Raw genomic sequence first — 14,591 nt, 5'->3', positions numbered from 1 at the left:
CTAACTTCATCAAATGCCTGGAATCTGTCAAGTGATTATTATAACTTGCTTTAATTTGCTTTAACAGTCGCTATTAACAAACAGCCATTGGATAGTAATACAGTCTTGCATAGCTGATTCTCTCTCTTTTTAAGCATGATACAAGTTTATTTTCTGAATTTACCAGAAAGAGTGCACTAACCATACCCCCACTATTTCCACTTCGTACACATGAAGGGTAACAATATGGAGTGGAGAATCTGTGTCTCCACATGATTGAGAACCCTAATTTTCCACTGTTCTTCCATGTGTAGAGGGCAATGGAAGTGATGTCAGGGGGCGCGAGGCATGTGTAGACATCCTGTACTTGTGCACTTAATATAAATATGTTTGCATCACATCTGTTTTCTCAACCTGAGTTTCTCCTATAGTTGATTATTCCTGTTTACCAGGAGTATCCCATGGAGTATCCTGGCCCATGCAGACAGGGCCCTCGTCGTCTTCTGATTTATTGACTGGAGTCCCCATTTGATTAATGACTGAGTCAAGCTTTAGGAAATATTTCACTATCTCAGTGTTCTCACTGTTTTATTTACAAAATTATGTAAATCATCTGTGGTTATTATTTTTGTTAATGTTAAACTGTAAGCCTGCCTTTGACTTTTACTTTCTTCGTAGTCATTTCAAGTTTTTGCTGTTTTTGTTAGAGAAAAAGGATCTTTGGGATGGTTGATGTCTCGTGCTGCCGGTGGTTTGAACTGGTACCAACTGGAACAGATGCAGTCTTCTCAGCTACTCAGGATCAAAGTAACTTCCACACAGATTTTCACTCAAATGAGGGTTTATTGACTTTGTTGGTATTTACACTTTCACAGCAGGCTACTATACATCTATACTCTTTCAGTCCATGCTAGAAGCTTGAATGTGACATCAGTCTTTGTTCTCTCACAAGATCATCTTTCCCACCAAGTGGACACACCTCTTTCCCATGAAGTCACCATGCTACACAAGAGCATAACAATAATACATTTGTTTATATTATGTCTCAGCACATGTCCTTGAAGACTTGTTCTTCCAGGCCTAGGCTTTCAATACAATTTAGAAATATATTTTAACTGTTTTGTACTCATAAGTATGGTGTCATCTGCATATCTAAAATCACTGATATACCTTCCTACAATTTTAACACCTTCCTCATAATCTAATCCAGTTTTGCATACGATACATTCACCATACAAGTTAAACAGACAGGGTGATGAAATGCAGCCTTGCCTGACCCTCCTGCCAATTCTATCCTAACAGTGCCCTCTTGTTCTCAGTTCAGGTTATGGATTAGGATAATCAAATTTGTGGTACATCCATCTCTTTAAGAGGGACTCATAGCTTTTTCATGCTCTAGTTCTACACAATCAAAGGCTTCGCTAAAATCTAAAGAACAGGCGACCTTTAAAAAAGCTTTTACTGCGCTTCATTAATTAATGTTTGTTTACCATATGATCTCTCATGCCTCTTCCTCTTCTGATTCCAGCTTACTCCACATATGGTAAAAGTCATTGGTGTAGATTTCTGAACATCTTGCATGATAAATTAATGCTGTGGTATGGTGGTTACTGCAATCCCTGGTGTCCCCTTTCTTGGAGACTGGAGCATATAGTGCGCCCTTACTTTATGGATCCGTTCCGGACTCCCCCGCGTAAAGCAAATTCAACCTATGCTAGAACCCCATTTAAATGAATGGTGCTTGTGCATGTGGCAGCGTGGCGGCACCCACACCCCATTGTTCCCTATGGGACACGCCACCCCTTCTTTACGTTCAGCTTTCAGCATATGCTGAAAGCTGCTTCAAGCGCGCCTGTGTATGATGCAGGCACATGGTACTGAGCTTTTCCAATCAGTGGGCCATTTGTTTTGTTTTCCATCTGTTGACAGACTTAGAATTTGAGGGGATTCTGTCTGTTTTACTTGAAACAGATCTATTGGTATGCCATCTGTTCCTGGTGATTTATTTTACCCAAGTGTCTTGGGTGTATCTTCCATTTCACTTTCTAAAACTGTAGGTTCATTTTCAGATGCTTCTTCCTCAATTGAATCTGTCACTCTTTCATTTCTTTTATACTCTTCACTGTATTGTTTCTCACTCCATCTGGGCACCACAATTTGAAAAGGATGTGGAGAAACTGGAGCATGTCCAAAGGAGGGCAACTAAAATGGTGAAGGATCTGGAAACCATGCCCTACAAGGAACGACTTAGGGAGCTGGGGATGTTTAGCCTGAGAAGATTAAGAGGTGATATGATATCCCTGTTTAAATACTTGAAGGGATGTCATATTGAGGAGGGAGCAAGCTTGTTTTCTGCTGCTCCAGAGACTAGGACCTGAAGCAATGGGATGGATGCAAGCTACAGGAAAAGAGATTCCACCTCAACATTAGGAGGAACCTCCTGACAGTAAGGGCTGTTCGACAGTAGAACAAACTCCCTTGGAGTGTAGTGGAGTCTCCTTCCCTGGAGGTCTTTAAGCAGAGACTGGATGGACATCTGTTGGGTATGCTTTGATTGAGATTTCCTGCATGGCAGAATGGGATTGGACTGGAGGGTCCTTGTGGTCTCTTCGAACTCTACGATTCTATGATGCTGAATGGTTCCGGTGGTTGCAATCCAACAATGTGTATGGACATGCAGGACAGGAACCCCTGTCTCTATGCCACTCTGTTCACTTGCCCCAAGGCTCACTATAATTCTTGACTCTTTCCCAGTGTGAAATGAAGATGCCAGCAAACACAAGAAAAGTGTGAGTAGCTCTGTGCTTTTATTTTTTATTACAAACCAACATAAAATACTCAACATACAAAGACATACATATAATTAAAGACATACATACTGTATAAATAAACTCAGGTACAAAATTCATATAAACTCTTTCATCTCCATTATTTTCTAATTCAAATAAATTTTTCTGTTTCCAAAATTTAGTCTCTGTGGTTTTTGATGAGTAGTAAGATGCAGGCTGCATCTGCACTGCAAAATTAATCCAGTTTGATGTATCTTTAACTGCCATGGGCTCAATGCTGTGGAATTCTGGGAATTGTAGTTTCATGATACATTTAGCCTCTGCTGTCAGTCATAGTGCCACAGCAAACTACAAATCCCAGGATTCCATAGAATGGAGCCAGGACAGTTTGAGGCTGCATCCGCACTGTAGAAATAATCCAATTTGACACCATTTTAACTGTCCCGGCTCAGTGCTGGGGAATCCTGGGATTTATAGTTTGAATGTCACAAAACTGCAGCTCCCAGAATTCCATAACATTGAGCCATGACAGTTAAAGCGGTGTCACTCTCTGTTAATTTTGCAGTATGTGTTTTGACCCTCAGATAAAACACTTCAACAAACGGCTGTCGACTATTTTCCCCTTCAACAACAGCGCTGGCCACGCCCACTTCCGGTACGAAAGGGCGCGAGGGAGGCCGCTTCCGGTTTCGTTCGAACCAATTACCCAAAATGCCCCTCCGTCCGGGCGGCCAGTCTTTCACCATAGAGCGACGAGGGAGCTAGAGCGGCGCCGAAATAGCCCCGGAAACTGATGTGGGTGCGGGGGCACTCTAGCCTCTCCCCTCTATGGTCGGCGCCGGGGAAAGGTTGCGACTAGCAAGGCAGCAGCAGCAGCAGCAGGCCCAGGCCGCCGCCCTGATGTGATCGGGGCCCGGGCCCAGGAGGGAGAGGCCATGAAGAAGGACGTCAGGATCCTGCTGGTGGGAGAACGTGAGTGAGAGAGAGAGGCCCTGGGAGCAGCAGGCAGAGCACGTGGGGTGTGTGTTTTGACACAAGGGGAGCTGAGGGAGGCTGGGCAGTGAAGGAAGGCAGGCATCCCATGTCTGTCCCTGGCCCCCACTCCACCAAAAGGAAGCCCCTGCTGCCAACTTCTTTTCCCCAGTGAGTCTCAAGAGGCTACAAGGTCTCTCTATAGACTGATTCTGCAGACTTAACACACCTGTTATATCTTTGAATTCTCAGCCCCAGGGGGAGGCTAAGGGAAACCCTCTGAACAAAAGTATAGCCATGTCAGTCTATAGAGTCAGTACATAGAGAGATCCTGTATCACCTTTGAGACTAACTAGAAGAAAGAGCTTGGAAGCATGAGATTTCGTATGCACAGATACATCTGAGGAAGTAGACTGGAGTCTAGGAAAGCTCATGCTGCCAATTTCTTTCTTTCAGTTAGTCTCAAAGAGGCTACAATATCTCTGCAGACTGATTCTACAGACTCACACAGCTATGCCTTTGGATTCATTCGAGATGAGGTTTCAGAGAAGAGTGCTGAGGATGGGAAGTCGAAGGCCTTCATGGCCAGCATCCATAGTGGTTTTTTTGGGGAGGGGGGTCGGGCTATGAGGCTGTGTTCAAGAAGAGCTTTATTCCTGAAGATGCCAGCCATGGTTGCCAGCGAAACATCAGGAATAAACTCTCTAGAGCACGGCCTCATAGCCCAAAACCCCCCACAAAATGCTATAGTGCTGAGGATCCCATGGGTGGCCAAAAGGATAAAGACGTGGGTCCTTGAACAGATTCCTGGAAGCCAAGATGATCAGATTAAGGCTGTTGTACTTTGGCCACATCATGAGAAGGCATGGATCATTAGATAAGACAGTAATGCTAGGAAAGGTAGTAGAAAAAAGAGGGAGAGAGAGGCCACAGGCCAGGTGGATCGACTCAATCAGGGAGGGCACAGGCATCCATCTACAGTACTTGAGCAGAGCAGGGAGACTTGGAGATGCCGCATCCACAGGGCCACCATGAGTCAGGGTCAGCTTGAGGGAATTTAAGAACAAGAGAGCAGAGCAGCCCTGAACTCTAGAAGCCAAGAGAACAGTTTAGTTGTATCTTGGCCATATCATGAGCCAAAATACTCATGATGGGGGGGGGGGAGTCTAGCTGGACCTTTAAGAGTAAGGGATTTTATTGTAACATGGCAGGGAGTTGGACTCCCTAGAATCCTAGATGGTCCTTGCAGCCCCTTCCCACTCTTAAGATTCAATTATTCTGTAAGCTTTTTATTCTGTTTTAGCATGGACATTTTGTGGACATAGGTCCAAAACACACTCCAGGAAAAAAAATCCAGTTTGAGACCACTTTCACTGCCCTGGCTCAGTCCTAGGGAATCCTGGGAATTGTAGTTTATTGTGGCACCAGAGCTCTCTGACAGAGAAGGCTAAATGTCTCACAAAACTACAGTTCCCAGAATTCCCTAGCATTGGGCCCGGACAGTGAAAGTGGTCTCAAACTGGATTATTTCTGCAGTGTGTTTTGGATCATAGTTCTCTTTCTCTGATGAAGTGACAAAATGAGAGCACTCTGCCACTGCATCTGAGGAAATAGGTTAATATCTACAAAAGCTGGAAAGCTCCTGCTAACGTAGAAATCATTCTTAAATGTGCTATAGATTCCTTTTCTCCCCTCACCTTTTTCCCCCCGTCTTTGAAGTCTGTGTGGGAAGTGGAGTAATGATTGGCAGTCCATTCTACCCCCTGGAAAAGAAACAGCATTTGTGTTTTTGTTGCTGCTGCTGTTCTCTTTTTTCCATCTTTTTTGAATGTCAGCTCATCTCTTTTTATGTTCTTGCTGTTAATGCAAGCCAACTACTTTTACTTTGTGATGTATTCCTCTGAGGAGCCCAGACAGGTGCAATTCTGCACAGTGCGCAGGCACTCCTCTCTTGAAGATTATTTGTAGTTTTGAAGAATATATTGTTCTAACCATTGCTTAAATGCTGTTTTAACCTACTCTAATGGTTGATACCTGGCTAAAATGTTGACTCACTCTGGATTAAAGTCTAGAAGTGTGGAAGAGATCTATAATGTAAGTACAGAAACTGTAGTTATTCACTCTGGGGTATTTATAAGCTTGCATACTTTAAGACTGCAGAGAGTGTACAGAAGGCAGCATAGACACAAGGTAAACTGTTTACTTAATTCTTGAGCCTCTCTGATAGGATATCTAGCTCACAATTACCATCATTTCTATGCATGTTTTGCTGTAACCTACCGGCTTTGCTGTGCACTTAAATGTATTGTAATGTGCGATATCATTAGGTGATTGAAAACATTAAGTTTGCCTTCTGATTGAAGTGTCTGCAGAGTTCCAATAAAGAAAATATAGAACATACACTATAAATAATAATAATAATAAGAAGAAATAAACGCGGCTCACAACATATTAAGCGGCTCACAACATATTAAAATCCACATTTACAAAATTATGTCCCAAATTCCCCCCCTTAAAACAGGATTAAACATGTACAATTAAAATATCTATTAAAAACACACACAAAAAATACGAGGACAGAGTGGTGGGCTGATACATGATGTGGGGGGCAGTCATTCTGTGGCCGGGCACTTTTTTTCAGGAAAGGCCTGCCAGATCTTTTAAAGCTGTCTAAGCTGGCAATTTGACGGATCTCGTCCGACAGGCCGTTCCATAGTTTGGGAGCAATTGCAGAGAATGCCCTCTAGGAAGTAGCAGTTAGTCTGGTTTTTAAAGGCCAGGAGCAACATCATACATAGTAATGCACTAGGGAGACCCAAGGCATATCCTTTTGAATGCTTATTATTAATTTTTTGTAACATATTCTCAATGCAATGCTATACCAAACACAAAAGTATCTTAAAGCTGATTTTAAAAGCCCAGAGCTTTCATGATCATCAGTATACATCTTCACTCATATGTTCTGCCATGGACTGGTCAAACCAGTTTTATTGGTTTTCATTGTATATGAAAACAAAAAACAAAACTGGCACTGCTGCAAGTTACATTTTCAGTGTTGTTTGCATTGTCAGATTAACCTTCACAGCATGCAGGCATTCTTTCTCTTTCTCCAACTCCTACATTGCCCACAATATGTCTGATTGGAAATTGTCTGCTGTCATGATTAAGAGACTTGAGATTCTGAAAGTATTTACTGGATACGAGCGTATTACACTATGCCCACAGATATATTTATTTAAATTCATGTTTTGTGGGTTGAAGAACACATGTAAATATAGCTTAAGATAATCTTACACTGATTTCCAGGTACTAGTAAAGATGCAGACTTAAGTGAAGTAGAGAGCGATGGCAACATTTAGGATCCTAACATGAAAATGCAGCATAGGTACTGTTAAACTATATTTATTAGAGGAAGTAGCACACTGTTTTCTTGACAAGTGTGCATGCTCTTTAATTTCACTTGTATTTTTTTGTCTGCCTTGGTCCAAAAAAAAACCTCCTTCAAAACATATACATTACCATTCTTGCAAACAGTATTAGAAATACCCTATATTATGAGAGGCATATTCTCCATTTTAGTGACAGTTATTTTCTTTCTTTAGCCATCTTGAATCCTGCGTTGAGAGAAAGGTGGGATATAAATCAAATAAACAAATAAAATCGTTTATAACATTTTTATTTCACTCTTCAGCCAAAAAGGTACTCAAAGCAGATAACCTATCCTCAGGTTTACAGTCTAAAAAAGATGTGCCACAAGAAGAACACAGGGTGATAGGGAAAGGGATAAAGAGCAAGTGGTGTTTTCAGTGAGGCTGGAGATTGCTGTCAAAAGCTTTGGCTCAGTAAACTCTTCTTGATGTAAACATTTATATAGATAACTTTTCTCTAAGCGAGGCTTTGTACAGTTTCTCTTCAGAGTTTTCCCCGAAGTTTTTGGACAGGAGTTGAATAGCTGATTTCTCTTGGTCAGGCCGCTATTACAGCCTCGCCTGATGAGTACACGAGAGAGAGCCTTCTTTGTGGCTGCTTCCACCCTCAGGAACTCCCTTTCACTAGAGGCCAGGCTGCCCCCCCCCCACCTTTTGCTGACAAGTAAAAATGTTTTTATTTATGCAAGTTTTTAAAATAGTTTTGGAAATAATTGTCATTAGCTCTTCATTATTTTTGTTCAATTCCTCACCATGGGCCACCATAAGTTCCTCATTAAAGCTTGTTTAACTTCTCATCATAACTGTTAAAGGACACATGTTTTGAAGACTGTACAATGGTTGAATTTGCTGGCTATAAATTTTGAATGGACAGTATTTTTTTAATAACATCTGTTTGCATCATGGACCTTTAGGTTTACTTTAATGTCGATTATTCAGCTGCTTGTGTAATATTGATTACGACCCCCATGGGTTATGTTTTACTTACCTATGTCTAGGAAAAAAAGTTTTCTCTAGGCATTTTCTAGGTCTTCCAGCATGACTCCCTGGTATGCTCCCAGCAGAAGTTGACCATAGAGTTGTGCTAGAGCACCTACAAATGCCTAGAGAGATTTTCTATCTAGGAATCTTTAGATTCTCCAGCATGACTTTGTGGTCAACTTACACCAGAAGTCATTCATTTCAATAGGATTTACTATTGTCTGTGCTTTCACATTTCCATGTTAAGTCTGGGAATGTATGGATCCCCTGTAGATACAGGGGTCATGCTATATAGAGAATTAATCTTCACTGTGTAACTGTTGTTGGACATCACATGTGCTCAAGTTATTTTGTTTGTATATTGATTTTATTTTATGAATTCTCTTATTTTATGCTCTTTATAATTTTCATAACAGGAATTACTTTTTATCTTCCCCTGCTTGTTTTATTGACTAAAAAAACCCCGGTCTAGTATTGTACAAGTGAGGCATACTGCTTCCTTTATTGTATTTGAAATACAAATGCCAAATTCATGTTCCCTTGCCTAGATAAGATGGAAAGAAAAATAAGGCCAAGAGAGTTTACATGTCATCTAGGTAACTCATCCATTTTTAAGGTGCCTCACTTCATATTGTAAAGTTGTCAATATCAAACATACTATGAACAGCATGACTATTTCTAACAACAAGCTTCAGCCACAAGAGGTCTTTTGAGTTTCCTGTTCAGACAGCAGCCTTTTTATTTCAGTGGTTATGCCCATATCTCACAAAGGCCATTTGTCTGAGAATAACACTCCGTATGGATCAGGTGAATTTCAAGGGCATCTGGTCCTTGAATATCTTGTAGCACTTTTCAAACATAAGATTTCGCAGACTTGATCTACTTCAGTCTGTACCCTAACATGTGCGAGTATTAAAGAGTATATTCCTGTCCAGTGCCAAAGAAACACAAAAAGCTTTTTTGTAAAAGAGCTTCATGTGGGTATAAGTTACCTTTGCTAAGGAGAGAATGCTCTCTTTTCCAGTATGGTCCTCAGATGCTTAACCCTTGGTTTACTTTCAGGGGCCTTTGCAAGAAGGATTGACAGTGAAGCCTTGGCTTTGGTAGAGCTGAGGAAAAAAGAAATCAAATGAATAATTTGTGGAGAAACGCCAAAATTCCATACATCAAAATTGAACATTGAACACCATCTTGTTCCTGTGTGGAGGAAAACTGACATATACTGAAGTGTGGTGTTTGAGTATTAAAATAAAATCAGACTAATAAAGGGTCAGTTCAGGTTTAAGAGATCTAACTATAGCTCTGTGCTCTTCAAGCAGAAGTGTTCCAAAATAAAAATAACAGTAAGGGTTGAAGATGGTGCCACGTTGCAGCTCAGCTCAAACTTTAATGAAGTGTTCCAAAACAATTTATTATGCTGTATAAACAAATAAGTTGCCTCAGTCTGCAAGCATTGAAATCTCCACCCAAACCAATCTAAGGTGTAAAGGAACACTATCTATATTAGGACAGATTATGTCTAATTAGCAGCTCCTGCTTTAGTTATTGAAATAGGATGGTGATGATTCCCTCTCCTCTCCCAGGTCTGTTCCAGAGCATAGGAGGATTCCTCAGAGCAGATGTATGGAGAGTTAGTCTTTCAGGGGTGTGAGGCAAAATGGAAGCCTTACACAATATTGGATCTCTTTCTGGATCTGCTCCTGAGAATGCAAACAACTGGTGGCTATTTTTCAGCATCAATAAATTTTGTATAAAGCAGCAGTTTGAGGAACTGTACAGTCCTAAACCTGGTTAGAATAGTATGTAAAGAGGTCTTGTAGCACCTTTGAGACTAACTGAAAGAAAGATGTTGGCAGCATGAGCTTTTTCTAGACTTCAGTCTACTTCATCAGATGCATTTGGTGGAGTGGAAAGCCAGGGGCAGACCTATATAAGTCACTTGTAGTCATAAGTCAGCGTCTGATTTTCCACTCCACCGAATGCATCTGAGGAAGTAGACTGAAGTCTAAGAAAGCTTATGCTGCTAACTTCTTTCTCAAAGGGGCTACAAAATCCCTTTACATACTGATTTTACAGACTAACATGACGATATCTTTGGATTCTATTACTATGGTAGTGCTTCAGCAAAAAATGAGTCAGGAAGCAATTAGAGGAAGCAGATGACAGGCTACCATCTTCCCATTACAGTAACATACCTGATTCTGTTCCTAGTATACTTGACAGGTATGATAGGGAAGTTTTGGTAGATGTGATCCATGCACACATGTTGTACCATGAATGATTGGTATTTATATGGGAGACATAGCTTTGGGCAAGTTCAGAAGGTTTATACTTAGACTGCTATGATTGCTCCCCACAAAAAGGCGTTTGTGCTCTTGATAGAGATTACTGTTAGCATACAGATGACTTCCGTGTCTTACTTGATGTCCTGCCTTCTTGAAAATTAGCTGTAGTTGTTCCCAGTTGGGATTTAATGTCGTATTGTGGGACAACAATATGTAACATAATTTGTCAGCTCAGATAGTTTACAATATACAATCTCGCTGGACTTCATGGCTGGATGTTATATTTGCTTGCCTTTATATGTTGCTGGATTTTGCTGAAACAGGATTCCTAGAAACTGTGCTAGTATATTAGAGAGCAGGTAGGCTAATGCCAAAAGAAGGACTAACAGCAGGACATTGGAAGACTTGTCATGCTCAGTTTCCACGATTCTGTCTATGAACAACTGACTTCTCATTGGTGTGGAAAGCTAGCTGTTAGTCAGATGAAGACTGTAACAGGCATTTGACAAACCCCCAAGATCTCTGTTCTAGTTGTGTTTGTGGAGGGTGGGAGGAATGGAAAGGTGTTTATAATGCGGAGGAAAGACCCTCAATAGGTTTCCACACAAGCAGTTTGACTCTTGGGCAAAAGATAGTTTCTCGTCTCTTAATATATAATATTTTTTACAGGCACATTTAATGTTCATCTACATAAGACTTTCTTAAATTAAAAAAAAAGCCCTGTGATCTTTCTGTTTTGCTTTACATTCCTTTTGTAACAAAAAGAAATGAGTAAAATCAGTGACTCATGCTCTTTTCTAAAAATATGGCAGATTTTCTAGGGCATGCATATAATAATCTCATTCTCTTGTAGTTTAAAATATTGAGCTACTTTAAAAACTATCTTCCTCGTATTTGTGAATTTTCTACTTTCTGGTTCAACACAGGTCTCTCAGAACATCATTGGAAGTAAATTTGAAGCTCTGGGAAGGGGAGCAAATCTGGCAGTGGCTTGAGGAAATGGGGTCTCCCCTATCCCACTCCTTAATAAAGAGAGAAAATAGATTTTTGGAAGAAAGACTGGAAATAGTTGAGAGGAAAGTGCAGGGAAGTGTAAAAAAGTGTGTGAATGGGGATGGATGTGATACAGCCCTTGTAGAAAGAAGTCTGCAAGGCATAATGCCCAAGTAGCTATTATTAGGATAAGCAGTTGAGAGAGGAGATATAGGAGTATAGTATAGTTTGTTCTCTGAAGGAAAGACACCAGAGGACGAATCCTACCCTTTAAAAAGAAAACAAAAATACATTGAGCTGATGATATCTGCATAGAAATACCTTCAGAACATTTTCTCTCCCCCCCCCTTTTTTTTTGTTACTCTGAAGTTATGGTTTTTGTAATGTTGTAACAAAAATGATATTTTGTAAACTTTATTTTTCATGTGATTCATAAGCTACCAAATCATCCAGTGGTCAAGAATATACACAAGTAAAATTCTGATAGCAAGTTACATAACCCATAATAGGTTACTGTAATTTATGCAAAAAGTATAATGGGTTGGGTCCAAATATTGGACCATGCAACTGTATTGGCAAAAGCAGGCTTCCTAGGAGAGGGAAGAATTCTGCACATTGCATAGATCAGTGTTTCCCAAACTTCGGTTCTTGGAGTGTTTTGTACTTCAACTCCCAGAAACCCTGGCCAGTTTGGCCAATAATCAGAAATTCTGGGAGCTGAGGTCCCAAACATCTGGAAGACCAAAGTTTGGGAAACACTGGCATAGATGCTTTGAAGGGATTTTTCAAGCTTTGCCATAGGTACAGCTGATAAAAGTACTGTGAAGCTGTGACAGTATAATCCAGTATATTTACTGGCAGTCTGACATTAAAGACAAACTTAGCAGTAAGCGAATGTGATAAAATATGGTAACTATATATAGCTAAAATAGGCTGGAAAGTTTTTTGTGTGTTTTCTCCTATATTAAGATAGCTAGAGAGAACTGGATTTCATGATTTGTATGATCTGTGAAAATCATACAGAAATTGTGCAGTGTCTTAGCTTGCATAATTTTCTGTGCTTAAATTATTTCTCAGAGTTTCCCTTCTAAATGAAGGGAGAGAAAAACAAAGAACTGTACAAAACATCGAAGCCTTATCATCTGATCACTGGAAACCTTGCTATCTGATCCTTTCTGTTCTTTTGAGAAACTATATATGTCTAGGTTTGTCCATATTCTTCTTAGCCTCTAAGGAATTCTGTCTCAAATAGGGAACGATCTTTCTCTGAAATGTGCATTATGATGTGGACAGGTTTTCACACCACTTTTTAAAAAGATCATTGTGTTAATCTGTTTCAGTATAAAAAGGAGGGAGGAATTTTACAGCATGCTGAAAGCAAAGGTTCTTTTAACATAACATTTTGTAATGTCTAAGATTACAAAATGTTTGCCATTAACTGATTTCTTTCTCTTAGAATTTTATTTGAATGCATTAGCATATAGTGTATTGTTAAACTTTAATAATATTTATTTTTAATGAAGAGGCATTTGTTTTATAGAGTTCCAACATAAAGTTAGAGCCAGCATCAGTTACTATACCTATGCAATAGTAAAGTAGGTGTAAAAACAGTCAGTACGATCCTTCTAATTTGTCAGTTAAATTAAATACAGAACTCTTTTCATTATGAGGCTATTTTCAGGTGGGAGAACTGGATTTCATGATTTGCATGATTTGTGAAAATCATACAGAAATTGTGCAGTGTCTTGGCTTGCTCCATCATCACCCCAAGAAACCAAAGCAATCCACCAGAGAAACGTCCTGTTCTGGAGCAGGGGAGAGGGGGTGCTTGGGAATGAAAATCGAAAGTGATTTGTTTTCATTTCCAGGTGGAAAATAACCCCAGATTGCAGTGGTGTGGCTCCTGCACCCAATACACTGCCCACTCCTGTTTTATGCTCTTGTTTTTTTCTTCTTTCCTAATTGTTTTTCATCTCTGACGCCCTGATTGTGTGAAGTGTACTAAAGTTGTTGAAAAGAGAAGAGACGTTTGTAGAAATGTTCCATTGGTCTTAGAGTAGGTCTACACCTGCCAGAATACTCTTGGCTCCTCCCAGAGTATTCTGGCCACGAAGCTGCCCTGAAACCAGTGTTGCCAACAAGCCTCGGAGATAATTCCCGGAAATGCTTGTCCAAAACCCGCTGAATCGCCTCACATCACACTGAATTTTCAGTCACAATTCCCAGAAAATTCCCATAATGTTAAAATGGCGGATGTTTTGCAAATAAACGTAAATATAATTGAATAAAAATAATTGTAACTTATTTCAACTCTCAAAATCACCATTGAACCAAACAAAGAATCTTTCAGTCCTTTTAAGATATTTATTTTGACATGAAGGGGGTTCAGGAAGCTTTGTGCCAAATAGAAACGTGTTCGGCTGCAACCGCACTGCAGAAATAAATCCAGTTTGACACCCTTTTAATTGCCATGGCTCAGTGCTAGGGAATCCTGGGAATTCTAGTTTTCTGAGACATTTAACCTTCTCTCTCAGCAAACTCTGGTGTGACAACAAACTACAATTCCCAGGATTTCATAGCACTGGGCCATGGCAGTAAAAACAGTATGAAACTGGATTGTCTCTGGAGTCTGGAGTGAAGATGCAGCCTGAGTTGGGTCCAAGACACACAGAAGAAATAAACCAGTTTAAGACTGCTTTAACTGCCCTGGCTCAGTGCTAGAGAACCCTGGGAATTGTAGTTTTGTGAGAAAGAGCTCTGGTGCCACAATGAACTACAATTCCCATGCATCTGAGGAAATACGCTTAAGTCTAGGAAAGCTCATGCTGCCAACTTTTCTTTCAGTGAGTCTCAAAGGTGCTACAAGATCTCTCTATCATCATCACCATTATTATTATTATCATTATTATCATTATCAAATCCAAATGCAGCTTAAGAACTGGACTTAAATTGGCAACACTGAATCCTGTAGACTCATTCTCTGGGGCTGTGATATGGAAGTGTGCAGGCAATTCCCTTGTTCAACCAGGGAATCCTGGGAATTGTAGTTTGTTGTGACATGAGACACTGCTTTTACCGGCAGCCAGGGCTCCATGCATGAAATTCTGGGCTTGGTGGTTTGTTGTGCCCAGAATCCCATCATCGCAGGGAGCCTTGCAGTTAGA

At 40.4% G+C, this 14,591-nt stretch overlaps 1 protein-coding gene across 1 annotated transcript in view; it reads left to right on the top strand.

The window, feature by feature from the left end:
• Nucleotides 1–3,481: 3,481 nt before the first annotated feature.
• The window catches only part of RHOT1 (ras homolog family member T1), a 57,068-nt gene continuing 45,958 nt past the window's right edge, over nt 3,482–14,591 (top strand). The window contains exon 1 of the mRNA XM_089477923.1: nt 3,482–3,740. Within this exon, the coding sequence (XP_089334049.1) occupies nt 3,704–3,740 (37 nt within the window). The 5' untranslated portion in view covers nt 3,482–3,703. The remainder of the gene's footprint in view (nt 3,741–14,591) is intronic.

The sequence above is a fragment of the Sceloporus occidentalis genome, unplaced genomic scaffold, assembly GCF_023333645.1.
Source record: "Sceloporus occidentalis isolate IW3139 unplaced genomic scaffold, rSceOcc1.0.p SCAF_1, whole genome shotgun sequence".
Classification (NCBI taxonomy): Eukaryota; Metazoa; Chordata; class Lepidosauria; order Squamata; family Phrynosomatidae; genus Sceloporus; species Sceloporus occidentalis.
This window is presented reverse-complemented; position numbering and strand designations above follow the sequence as displayed.